This window comes from Camellia sinensis, chromosome 4 (genome assembly GCF_055761805.1).
Source record: "Camellia sinensis isolate YWXY chromosome 4, ASM5576180v1, whole genome shotgun sequence".
Classification (NCBI taxonomy): domain Eukaryota; kingdom Viridiplantae; phylum Streptophyta; class Magnoliopsida; order Ericales; family Theaceae; genus Camellia; species Camellia sinensis.
The window spans coordinates 100648560-100662597 of record NC_138964.1 but is presented as its reverse complement, the minus strand read 5'-3'; the positions used below and the strand labels follow the sequence as shown (position 1 = coordinate 100662597).

The following is a 14038-nucleotide window of genomic DNA, read 5'->3' as shown; positions in this document are numbered from 1 at the left end:
ATTTAAAAGTGATGTTTTAGAATTCTCAAACATTTTCTTATAAAAAGTTCTTCTATTGTTTGAATTTTTTTCATTAATCCCATTCATCTATAATAATTTATTTATTTTTAACTGTTACAAGTTTGCTTATTCATTCCAAGCATGGACAATTTGTGCATAACAAATATAACTAAGGGTGTTAAAAAAATTAGTGAATCGGTAAATTTATCAAATCTGGTTTAAATTGTCAATTTGGTTCGATTTTTTTCAGCTTCAGTTTTGGTTTTGGTGTCAACAAAACCGAACTGTACCATGATATATTTGTTTATTAATTTTTAATATTTTTGTATGTTAAAAATAATAATAAGAATATAAAAGTTACTAGTAAGATTTGAACACAAAAATAATAAGCTTTAACCAACTAAACTAAACTAATTATTGTTAGTTTATTTACTATTATCAAATATATATTGTATTCTTGGTTATATAGTTTTTTTTGGAATTGTAGGACCGAACCAAACTAGTTTCTATAGATAGGCTTAACGGTTCAGCTACCGTTCTAATTTTTTTAGAACCGTAAACACAAATTTGACTCTTGATTTACTCTAAAATTAAATCAATTCAATTTGTGAAACACCCTTAAATATAATAGTTATATCATGTCATCACCAACCAGTGGTATCCCATGCAATAATAAAACACAATATAAAAATGTGAATCCCACTACGTAACTTTAATTACTTTTCCAATTCAAATTGACTACCATGAATTGGTAACTAAAGAAACAAGTTAGCTTTTGGCTAATAAAATAAAAACAAACGTCACTAAACACTTTATCATCAGTTAAAAAGTTTAATATCACATTTTCTTTTTCATTAAAAATAATATTTTTTTTCCAAACGTATTAATTAAAAAAGTATTTAAAAAAAGAAGTATAAGAAAAAAAAAAAAAAAATCCCAAACTACCACTAAATGATAGATTATAATTGAAAATGGTGATTTCTATGAAATTTTTCTCCATAATAGTTGGGGGTGCAATTCGAGCAGGTTGAGGGATTGTTTAAATCTAATTCAAATTATGTTAAGACCTGTTTAGGTCTATCCAAATCTAAATTATAATTCAAAATTATCTACTCAAATTCAAACCGAGTTAAGCTCAAATTGCACATAAATTTGAGTTTTGGATTATTCGAGTTGGTTGTTATCTTTAATCAAATTCATTTAAATTTAATTTGAGATTTGACTTTTTGTTCAAACTCACACCAAATTTAAAATTATTTTGGTCAAATGCTAGGAAACGATTCAGGTTGAATTCGGATTGCTTAGGCCTCGTTTGGAAACAGGCTAATTTAGTAATTTTTTAGTTATTTGGCTAAGATATGGGCTAAAAAAAACTAGTATGTTTGGGATGACTTTTTGGCTTTTTACGAAAAGATGTGCAAAAAGTAGAGAGAAGAATCTTTAACTTTTTGGTATAAGTTGTTGATTTTTTGATTAATTTAATAACTTTTTAACTTTTTGACTAAAAAATTCGATCGGCAAACGAGACCTTATTTTTAGTTTGGGAGTGGAAGTGATAGATGTGGGTGTATGTGTAAGTGATAGAGTGGGTGTATGAGTAATTTGCCCTTGCTAGAGATATCTCATAGCTGAGCATTGGCCTTCCCTGCAAGCAAACAGCAAAACACACACGGCGTCTCTACCCCGATCCTCCGAACCAAACAAGAAACTCAGCAACCATGCCGACAGGTCAGAGAACCCCTCTTCCCTTCTTCACTTCGATTTCAATTTCTATATACAATGATTCAAAATCGAAGCCAACATGCTTGTTTTTCGTATCCCACTCTTGGTTTTTGTTTCAGCTTACGATTTTTTCATTTATTCGCAGCATCTGCTTATGTTGTTCTTCTGTCAAAGAAACATATAGGGTTTGATTTTTACTTTTATCTTGAAATTTATGTATTGGGTCGGTGGCAAATTTGGGGCCATCCGTATTGTGTGATCCTTTTTTTGGTGAACGATGGTTGGCATGGCCTAAAGATTTCAATTTGATCATGGTAACTGCGTTTAGAGTAACCCTCATTTGGATTATGAGAGTATTTCTTAGCATGACAAAATATTTTAATTTATTGATACTTCACAACTCCAATATGTGTGGGAACTTCTATTCAATTTATAACCATAACCCTTGTTGCATTTGCAGCTTACATTATTAGTTGGACAAAATACTTTTATTTGATTATGCTGACTGAACTGCAGCATACATGTGTAAGATTTCTGAAGGTTTTTTAGTATATTCAATTGTATTAGTAATACATGAGTACAGCACTTTATATAACAATCTAACCTACGACTGGAAAGGAAACAAAAATATTGACTCAAATTCCTAATATATACAAAATATATATACTATCATATATACACAAAACCTAATATTCTCACATCCTCGCTCAAACTCAAGGTATTTTAGCAGAAAACACTGAGAGTTTGCCAAGAAAAAACTGAAACTGAGTAGTGGTGTGAGTCTTGGTAAAGAAGTCAGCAAGTTGTATAGCTAAAGAGACGAAAGGAAGCGAGATAGAGCCGGACTATAGATGCTGATGGACAAAGTGGCAATCAATCTCAATGTGTTTCGTCCGCTCATAGAACATAGTGTTATGAGCAATCTGAATAGCACTGTAGTTATCATAGTAAAGAGAGGTTAGAGAAGATTGAGATACGTCCAAATCTGACAATAGACAACAAAGCTAAACAATCTCAGCAGTAGCATGAGTCATAGCACGATACTCAATTTCAGCAGTAGAGCGAGTAACAGCAGTTTGTTTCTTGCTTTTCCAAGAGATCAAGGAATCGCCAAGAAACATACAGAACCCAGACATAGACTTGCGATCAATAACATCACTAGTTCAGTCAGAATCAACATAGGCTAGCAAGACCAAAGAGGAAGTAGAGGACAACAGTAAGTCCTGAAATATAGTACCCCTGAGATAGCGAAGAATACGAACCAAAGCAGCCCAATATGTAGACTGAGGAGCAGAAACGAACTAGCTAACCACATGAACAGTATATGCAAGATCTGGGCGAGTGACAGTCAGATAGATTAAGCAATCAACAAGCTCTCGGTATAAAGTGGGATCATCTAAAGGAACACCATTGGTAGTGTTAAGTTTCACATTAAGCTCAATGGAGGTATCATAAATTTTAGTGTCAGTAAGACTGGAACTAGTGAATAATCTCATTTGCATACTTAGCTTGAGACAGAAAGTAGCTTTTAGGAGAAAAAGTCTCCTTAATACCAAGAAAATATCGCAATAGGCCCAAATCCTTCATTTCGAAAGTACGGAAGAGATGTTGCTTGACTTTAGAGAGAGTATAAGAGTTAGAGTCAGTGATGATCATATCATCTACATATAGTAATAAGGCAACAAAGCCAGTAGAGATGTGGAGGAGAAACAAAGTAGAGTTCTGGGCACAAGGATGAAATCCAAGCTCAGTAACAGTAGTCTGAAAGTGATCATACCAAGCACGAAGAGATTGCTTCAAACTATATAGAGCACGCTGAAGATGACAAACCAGTCTAGAGGAATGGTGAAGGCCAAGGAGAGGACGCATGTAGACCTCCTTAGTGAGATGGCTATTAAGAAAATCATTCTTAACATCTATCTGATAAACAGGCTAATGACGAACAACAGCAACAGAGATTAAAGTATGGACAGTAGTCATCTTAGCAACAGGGACAAAGGTCTCCTTATAGTCAATACCATATTCCTGTAAGAAACCTTTGGCAACCATGTGAGCTTTGTAGTGCTCAAGAGAATTATCAGAATGAGTCTTGACTTTATAGACCCATTTGCTACCTACCAGATTCTTACCAGCAGGCAGATGAACTAACTCCCAAGTACTAGTTTTCTGCAAAGCAGACAACTCATCCTTCGTAGCTTGAATCCACTAAGGATCCTGACAGGCCTCCTTATAAGACTGAGATTCTAAAAAAGAGTGAATAATAGACAAAAACGTACAGTATGAAGGAGAAAAATATTGTTTAGCAAAACTAAGTTTGACTACCTGTTTACAGATGCGAAGGAGATACTTACGGTTAGCAAGATCAGAGTCGGCAGAAGCAGGAGGATCAACAGTAGGAGCATAAACAATTAGTGGAGGAAGAGTCTTACGACGAGAATAGAGTAACAACAGAGGAGGAGGAGGAGGAGCAACAAACGCATGGGGGTTAGTGGTGAGGGACTCATCTGGTGGGGTGTATGAAGAGAAGAGGGAACAAGCTCATGGGGAACAACAGACATGTACTCATCAGGAGGGACCTCAGAAGGAAATGGATCAATATAAATCTAATCCTCTTTGGAAACTGGGACTGTGAGAGGAGGAAGTTGAAAGTAAGGTAAACGTTCGAGAAAGACAATATGGTGGGAGACATAAAGGTGGTGGGAAACAGGGTCATAACAGCAATAACCTTTTTGAGTGAGATTGTAACCCAAAAGACACATAGGACAGACTGGGTACTAAGTTTGGCCCTATCTTTACGTGATAAAAGGATAACACGCAGATCCAAAAAACATGAAGGAGAGAGTAATTGTGAAGTTGGAAAAATAGAGCCTCGTAAGGAGAACGACTAGAGCATATGGGGGTAGGTGTACGGTTGAGAATAAAAGCAGTTGTAAGAACTTCTTCCCCTCAAAAGGGAGCCGGAATGGAGGCAGAAAGAAGGAGAGATCTAGCTATCTCAAGGATATGACGGCTTTTACGCTCAGTATGATCATTTTGGGCTGGTGTATCAGCATAGGAAGTTTGGTGAATGGTAACTAAATTGGCCAAATACTCATAGAACTCAGTTTTAAAATATTCTCTACCTAAGTTAGACTATAACAATTTAATGGTAGACCCAAACTGTATAGTAATAATAGAGTGAAGGGTACAGTATATGTGGTAAAAGTCAGATTTACGAGTCATAAGATAAACCCAAGTATAGCGGGTGTAATCATCAACAAAAGACACATACTATGCGGAATCCCCTTTAGTGAGAACATGAGAGGGTCCTCAGACATCAGTATACATAAGAGAAAATAGAGAAACAGAAATAGTAGTCCTTTTATCAAATGGCAAAGCTAACATTTTGACAAGTTTACACCCCCCGACATTCGTCAATTTGATTAGGAGAAAGTGAGAACATGAGAGGGTCCTCAGACATCAGTATACATAAGAGAAAATAGAGAAACAGAAATAGTAGTCCTTTTATCAAATGGCAAAGCTAACATTTTGACAAGTTTACACCCCCCGACATTCATCAATTTGATTAGGAGAAACTTTACCCAACAATCCTGATTGAGTTAAAGACTGTAAGCGGTCAACAGATAAATGGCCTAGGCAAGAATGCCATAAATAGAACTGACTTGACTGAGAATTCAACTGAAACGAGAAAAGTGCAACTGGAGAGGTGGATAAAAAGAGATGCAAACATTCTACCACATAGAGATCTCCAACTCTATGGTCGGTCCCAATCTGCTTTTTGGACACCCGATCCTGCACACAACAGACAGAAGAGGAAAATATAACATCAAAATTAGAAGTATCAAGTTGACTGATAGATAACAAACTAACATAGAGCTCAGGAACATAAAGAACATAGGGAATAGTAATAGTAGACTTGGCAGAGGGTAAGATAGACCCAATAGACAAAACAGACATACCAGACCCATTAGCAGTTTTAATAATAATAGGAACAGGAGGGGGACTACAGTTTTGAAGTAAGGAAAGATGAGGAGTCATATGATGAGAGGCACCAAAATCAAAAAGCAATGGAAGAAGGGATACCTGAGGAGGACCCAAGCAAACCTGAATGAAGAGAGGTAAGAGCGGAGGCAGATGGGGATGACTGAGAGGTGGATAGGATATACTGAAGTTGAGCAATCTGAGCACTCAAGGAAGCTAAGTCAGGATCGGGAGCCAGAGCAGATGCAGTGTAAGCGGCAGGAGGTCGGAAAATACTCGGAGTAAGACTGCTGAACTTTGTCTGAGGTGGCTGAGAAGATAGAGCAGGTTGACGTCCCTTCTTGGGACAATTGTGCTTCCAATGGCCCCTCTGATGACAAAATGCACACTCATCTAAAGCCAGGGGCCCTTTCTTGGGTTTTGTAGTGGCCTAAAGCTAATGAAGAGGTGGGGTCGACAATAGTGGAGATTGAGCAGGAGCAAGGAAGACAAATGGAGACAGAGGTTGACTGGCCGTCTTAAGACAGGATTCCTCGGAGAGAAGCTTACGAACAATAGCATCCATAGAAAGAAGAGGAGACTGGTGTAGGATGCCACCATGGATAGCTTCATACTGAGGGGAGAGAGCTGTTAAGAACTGCACTAAACGATCTTGCTCCCGAAACTCAACATAAGCATCTAGAACCTTGAGGTTGGATGGTTTCATAAGAGCCAACTAATCCCAGAGCCCTGTTATCTCAATATAGAAATCCTGAATAGACTGATCCCGTTGACAAGCTCCCTAAATAGCAGTTTCCAACTAATATCGCTTGGCAAAGTTGGACTGCTGATGAACACTCTATAAATAATTTCACAACTCTTTGGTAATAATATATTTGGAGAATATCCCGATACGGTCATCCACAGAATTATGAAACCAGGTAAAAACTTGGGCATTATCACAATCCCTAGTGTCACAGAAAGTCAAATATTCTTCTTGTTTCGGGTCCGATAGACAAGGAACAGAATCAAAAACATATCCCCATTTTTTTTGATTGAGAAATTTTTTTTTTCATAACACTAGACCAATAAGCATAGTTATCACCAGTAAGTTTGCATTTAATAGCCTAAATTTTATCTTTCGACATTGTAATGAACCAAAAAAAAAAAAAAAGAGAACAAAACTGATGGGACAAAGTGTAATAAATAAAAAATTGAGAGGTTGTAGTGTAATAGAATAGGGTTTTAAGCAATGTTTTAAAAAGCGTGCCTAGGCGCTAAGCAAGGCGAGGCGCAAGGGCCGCGCTCAAAGTAGGCGAGGCGAGGCGAGGCGAGGCGAGGCGAGTTGCGAGAAGCGCAGGCAAGGCGCTGAGGTGCGCGCCTTTCAATTAGGCTGAAGGCGCACGCTTTGTGTGCTTCGCCATCGACTGAACTGTTTTGTGTTTATGTACTAGCCATCGACTGATCTGAGCTTTGACATCGACTGGACTTGTCCTCTTCAGGTTCAACTCTGCTTTTTCTCTTCTCTCTGCTTCCTTCTCTTCTCTCTCCTTCGTCTCTTCTCTCTCTGCTTCGTTTTCTCTTCTCTTCTTTCGTTGTCTTTTTTCTCGCTTCTGTCAAGCTCACGATCGCTCTCTCTCTTGCTTTTGTCTCGCGATCGCAATCTCTCTCTTGCTTCTGTCTTGCGATCGCCATCTCTCTCTCGCTTCTGTCTTGCGATCGCGATCTCTCTCTTGCTTCTGTCTTGCGATCGCCATCTCTCTCTCGCTTCTGTCTCGCGATCGCGATTTCTCTCTCTCTCTCGCTTTTGTTTTTCTTTCCCTTCTTGATTCATATATATATAATATATTATATTATACCTATTTTATAATATATAATATACTTATAGATAATATATAAAATAGAATATATTTATACATAGTAATAAAAAAAATAAACACATGTATGCAAAATAAATAAAAAATTTAATTGAAACACATTATTTAAAAAATATAATAAATAAATAAAATAATATATATATTAAAAAAATTATTATTATTTTTTTCTTCTTTTCTTCTCTTCTTATTAAAAAATTAATAATATACATATTAAATATTTGCTATATTAATATTTTGCTTAACTTTATAACTTGCGCCTCGCTTTGGTGAGGCATGCGCCTCGCCTCGCGCCTCGGCGCTTAGGCTCCAGGTGACCTTGGCGCCTCAATGCGCCCAGAGCTTTTTAAAACACTGGTTTTAAGTGCAATAAACCTAAACCCTCAAGCAGAATTAGGGAGAGAGAGATGAGTTGAAGTCGACACGGACTGAAGGAGAGGGAGAGAACCAATTGATAGAGTCTTCCTGAGAGAGACGATACTAGATGGGTCGAACGAGAAAGACAAACAAGAGAACCAGCAAGGGCAAACCAAACCAGCGACTGAAATGACCAGAGACGAGTTGCGAGAAGATTTAGAAACCAGAGGCAAGAGAAGAAGATTGCGATTGTGAGTCGAGAGATCACAATTGCAATTTCGGCAACAAACAGCGACTACTAATGACCACGAACCAGACAGTAATCACATCACAAAAGAGTCGACCTAGAGAGAGACAAAGCCAACCAATCTGGACTAGAGAAGGAGAATTTGAGAATGAGTGACACTAGGTTTTCAAACCTAGCTTTGATACCATGAAAGATTTCTGAAGATTTTCCGTATATTCAATTGTATTAGTAATAAAAGAGTACACCACTTTATATAACAATCTAACCTACGACTGAAAAGGAAACAAGAATATTGACTCAAATCCCTAATATATACAAAATATATATACTACCATATATACACAAAAACTAATATTCTCACAACATGTTCGTGTGGACTTCCTCTTGATTTATAACTGTAACTTTCATTCCATTTATTAGATTATATTAGGCAAACAAACACCGGACTATGAACCGTCACCAGCCAACCCATTTTCACTCACACTTTTCAATTGAGTAGCGGATAACTTGTTAGGGGCATAGCATGTTGTCAATTATGATGGCATGGCATGGGTAAGCAATTTGTAAAGTTAGGTATTCTTGGGATTCTACTCCATTTTCAGGGGGAAAAAAAAATGATCTAATTTGTTAGATTGTTGGTAAATGCAACTTTTATGAAGTGAAAATGAAGGAAATATGTAGGTTCTATACTTGTACATGTCTTGTGGACAATTATAGGAGGTCATCTCCTCTCTTAAATAATTTCACATGCAAATTCATTTTTCCTCCCTCATTTTCTGTAAAAGGACTGAAGGAATACCTAAAATGTATTCAGTGTCTATTGAGCAAATTAATCGCATTGTAAGTAGTTTATAATCCATATTTGAATATTTATGCTCTGTTTGTGTGGGTAAAAAAGAATTCTATATTTTTTGGCATTTGGTAGAATAAAAAAAGAAAGTCAATGGAAAACATTTTCCATGGCCAACGGAAAACATTTTTCATGACTAACGAAAAACAAGCTTATTTTGGTAGAAAATATTTTTCACTTTTAAAAGGCGGAAAACATTTTCTGAATTAAAGCTTTATCAATGTCATTAGCACCGCCAATACCACCTCCACCACCACACCACCATCATTGTCACGGCCACCGCCACCGCCACTGTCGCCATTACCACCGCCTCCACCCTACCACCACGCTCACCTTCACCTCTGCCTTCACCTTTGTCCCACCACCACCACCACCACCACCACCACCACCACCACTGTCAAACATAGAAAAATGTTTTCTGCGGAAAACATTTTCTAGAAAAAGTTTTCCGTAAAAAATGTTTTTTACTAGAAAGCTTTTTGTCCAAACAAACCGGGTGTTAAGAGGCAAACTTGGTGGGTAAGTTTACAAGAGGAGTTAATTTAGATGTTGGCTTCTGTCAGGTGGCATCACCTTTTCCCTACATTGATACCAAATGCCAAATCTAGGTAATTGTAGCAGTTATGGTGGATGAGTTGTCTTGGTAGACATATGAATCTCCTAACTTAATTATTTTGGATAGAAAAGTTTTGTCTCTATTTTCAAGAAAATAATATAGAAAAGGAATGAATATTTAAAACCTTACAACAAAGGTGGGACCAAGAAATTTATTGGGATTTGCATCCCTTGGCGGCTTTGGCATTTCTAGTTATAAGAAGCATCCTCACAAATATTTGTCTACTAGCTTCTATGATTGTTTTTTTTGGATGTCCATACACAAATGTACATTTTTGTGAAGTAATAAAATAGTAATAGAAACAAAAATGTTTAAAAGTTGAGTTGTTTATTAGAATATCAATTAAAGTATTCACCTTAAAAAGAAAAATAAAACCTCTGCATTTTTTCTTTTCAAAATTTAAATTTGAGAGAGTGGGTTGTTACATTAATGCATAAACCCCAATTTTTTTTTAAAGCACATGCCGAGCAACTTTTTTCTCATGTAAAAAGGAATGTGTAGCGCTCTCCTAACATATGTAAAGTAATTTTTCACAAAATTTCTGCAATGTGCTAGGTAGCTTTCACATCTCGTGCTATGTAGGCGACACATGCAAATATTAAAACACTCAAAAACTCTCTATAGAACTCTTAAACCAAACCAAACCAAACCAAGCCTTAAGTCCCATCAAATGGGGTCGGCTACATGAATCCTTCTGCTCCACGCGGCCCTATCAAAGGCCATTTCATTAGTCAAATTAAATAGATTCATATCTCTATTTATAGCGCCAGTTAACGTTAATCTAGGCCTACCCCGTCCCCTAACACTTCCATCTATCGTTACAGCATCGCATCTCTTCACTACTGCCTCTGTTGGTCTCCGTTGAATATGACCAAACCATCTCAAACGATTCTCTCTCAACTTATCTTCTATCGGTGCTACTCCTACCCATTCCCAAATACACTCATTCCTAATCCTGCCCTGTCTAGTCTTACCACACATCCACCTTAGCATCCTCATCTCAGCCACACTCATCTTATCTATATGTTGTTTCTTGGTTGCCCAACACTCCGTCCCATACAACATAGCTGGTCTAATAGCCATTCTATAGAACTTACCTTTTAGTCTAGTGGGTATTCGTTTATCGCACAATACCCCAGACGCACTTCTCCACTTACACCATCCCGCCTTTATCCTATGGGCCACATCTGCATCAATCTCTCCCGTTGTTGTGATAATCGACCCTAAATAACGAAAATGTTCACTTTTAGGCAGTTCTTGGTTCTCAATCTTCACTTCTCCTCTGCTTTCATTGTTACTGTTACTAAATTTACACTTCATGTACTCTGTCTTAGTTCTGCTTATCCGAAATCCTTTAGATTCAAGAGCTTTTCTCCAAATCTCCAACTTTGTGTTAACTCCTTCTCTAGTCTCATCCACTAACACAATATCGTCTGCAAAAAAGCATATACCATGGCACGTCATCCTGAATATTTATCGTCAACTCGTCTATAACTAAAGCAAAAAGATAAGGACTTAAGGTAGATCCTTGGTGTAACCCTACAGTGATGGGAAATTCATTTGTTTCTCCAGCTGGCGATCTAATAGTGGTCACCACTCCTTCATACATGTCCCTAATCACGTCAATGTAGCCTTTTGTCACCCCTTTCTTCTCTAACGCCCACTATATTATATCTCGGGGCACTCTGTCATATGCTTTCTCAAGGTCGATAAACACCATATGAATGTCTCTTTTCTTTTCTTTATACTTTTCTATAACTCTCCTCAAAAGATAGATCGCTTCCATTGTTGACCTACCAGGCATAAACCCAAATTGATTCTCTGACACCTCTGTTATGTCTCGCAATCGGCGTTCCATCACCCTCTCCCACACTTTCATTATATGACACATTAGCTTAATTCCTCTATAGTTACAATTCTGGACATCACCTTTATTCTTATAGATTGACACTAAAATACTCTTCCTCCACTCATCTGGCATGTTCCTAGTCAACAAAATTTTGCTAAACAACCTAGTCAACCAAGCAACTCCCTTTTTACCCAAACACTTCCAAGCTTCAATAGGGATATCATCAGGTCCTAAAGCCTTATTTGATTTCATCTTCTTAAGTGCAATCTCTACTTCAAAGTTCCTAATCCTGCGATAGAACCTATAGTCTTGGTTTATCGTATTACTGATTATTTCTTCCCCTATTGTCGTACTTCCATGTTCCTCATTTAACAATTTCTCAAAATAATTCTTCCATCTTTCCTTAATCCCATCATCCTTCACCAATACCTTAGAATCCTCACTCTTGATGCACTTTACTTGATTAAAATCTCTTGTTTTCCTCTCCCGTATCTTAACAAGTTTGTATACCCTCTTCTCTCCCTCCTTACTATCTAGTCTAGTGTATAGGTCATCATAAACTTTCAACTTAGTCTCTCTCACTACTTTCTTGACCTCCTTATTAGCCAATCTATAGCTCTTAAGGTTTTCCTCAGTTCTATCTGCTGGAAATTTGTGTTAATGTATATAATATGATAGTGGTGTTGGTGAAGGATAGTGGCATGTATAGAATATGATAGTGGTGTTGGTGGTAGATAGTGGCATGTATATAATATGATAGTGGTGTTGGTGAAGGATAGTGGCATGTATAGAATATGATAGTGGTGTTGGTGGTAGATAGTGGCATGTATATAATATGATAGTGGTAGATAGTGGTAATATATAATATGTAAGTGGCATATAATGGGTTATGATGATGTTTGTAATATCTCCTATATAAGGAGTGTCATTTGGTCTTGTAAGATAAGAAGTTTTGAATATAACAGAAATATATTCCTTCTTTCTCATATTTTCGGAGTTCTTCTTCCTCATATTTTCTAAGTTGGTATCAGAGCAACAAAAAACACAGCAGCCCTAAAACCGTCATAGCCATGTCGGAAGTCACGTCCGAAACCACTTCAACCCCTGCCGTTGCCATTCCGGTGAAAACGTCCAACTCTCACTCTGTCCAAATCACCACCATCCGCCTAAATGGTGATAATTTTCTCCGCTGGTCACAATCTGTCCGGATGTATATCCGTGGGCAAGGAAAGATCGGTTATATCACTGGTGACAAGAAGGCTCCTGCTGTTAATGATCCGCTGTTCGACAGTTGGGACGCTGAAAACTCCATGGTTATGACATGGTTGGTCAATTCCATGGAGGAGGATATAAGCTCTAATTACATGTGCTATACTACTGCACAAGAATTGTGGGATAATGTTAGTCAGATGTATTCTGACCTAGGAAATCAATCTCAAGTTTTCGAATTAACTTTGAAGTTGGGAGAGATTCGTCAAGGAGATGATTCCGTCACCAAATATTTCAATTCGTTGAAAAGGTTGTGGCAGGATCTTGACATCTTCAACACATACGAATGGAAATCGGTTGACGACTGCAACCACCACAAGAAAACTGTGGAAGACAGCCGTATTTACAAGTTTCTTGCCGGCCTCAACATTGAGTTCGATGAAGTGCGAGGAAGAATTATTGGCAGACCTCCTCTCCCATCCATTGGCGAAGTATTTGGGGAAGTCAGAAGGGAAGAGAGCCGAAGGAGCGTCATGCTTAAGAAAAAAGGTACTGGTGAATCAATTGAAATTTCTGCTTTAATTAGCGATGCTGCGGCCAACAAGGCTGCAAATTACCAGCGCAGGTTTGATGATAAGCCACGGGTCTGGTGTGATTTTTGCAACAAGCCTCGCCATACACGCGAAACGTGTTGGAAGATCCATGGCAAACCTGTCAACTGGAAAAGCAGCAAACAAGGAGAGAAAAATCGTGGCTTTCCTACCGCTAATGAAGCCGATTCAGGTCCCTTCAACAAAGAGCAGATTGATCAACTCTTAAAGCTGATAAAATCCAACTCCTCATCCGGTACTCCTAGTGTTTTGTTGGCACAAACAGGTAGAAATCCTAAAGCCTTCTCTTGCCTAAACTTCTCTCCGTGGATCATAGATTCCGGTGCCTCCGATCACATGACTAGTTTTTCCCATTTATTTAGTACCTATTTCCCTTGTTCTGGTCATGACAAAATCAGAATAGCCGATGGTAGTTTTTCACCTATTGCAGGAAAAGGATTTATTAAACTAACTGAGAAAATTAATCTCAATGCTGTTCTTCACGTCCCCAACTTAGCCTGTAACCTTTTGTCTGTCAGTAAACTATCTAAGGATTCTAATTGTCGTGTTACATTTTTTGAATCCCATTGTGAATTTCAGGACCAGAACTCGGGGATGATGATTGGGCGTGCTAGGATGCTTGAAGGTCTTTACTACTTTGATGAAGTACCTGTTAGTAATAAAAAAGCTCATAGCTTTAATAGTACTAGTTCAATCTCTGTTCAAGAAAAAATAATGCTATGGCACTATAGGTTAGGACATCC

At 37.7% G+C, this 14038-nt stretch overlaps 1 protein-coding gene across 2 annotated transcripts in view; it reads left to right on the top strand.

Annotated features, from left to right (window-relative positions):
- The first annotated feature begins 1528 nt into the window (after positions 1-1528).
- Positions 1529-14038, top strand: part of LOC114322463 (ubiquitin carboxyl-terminal hydrolase 6) — a 40661-nt gene continuing 28151 nt past the window's right edge. For both annotated transcript variants that reach the window (XM_082925411.1, XM_028269773.2), the window contains exon 1: positions 1529-1728. In XM_082925411.1, coding sequence (XP_082781537.1) covers positions 1719-1728 — 10 coding nt within the window. In that variant the 5' untranslated portion in view covers positions 1529-1718. The remainder of the gene's footprint in view (positions 1729-14038) is intronic.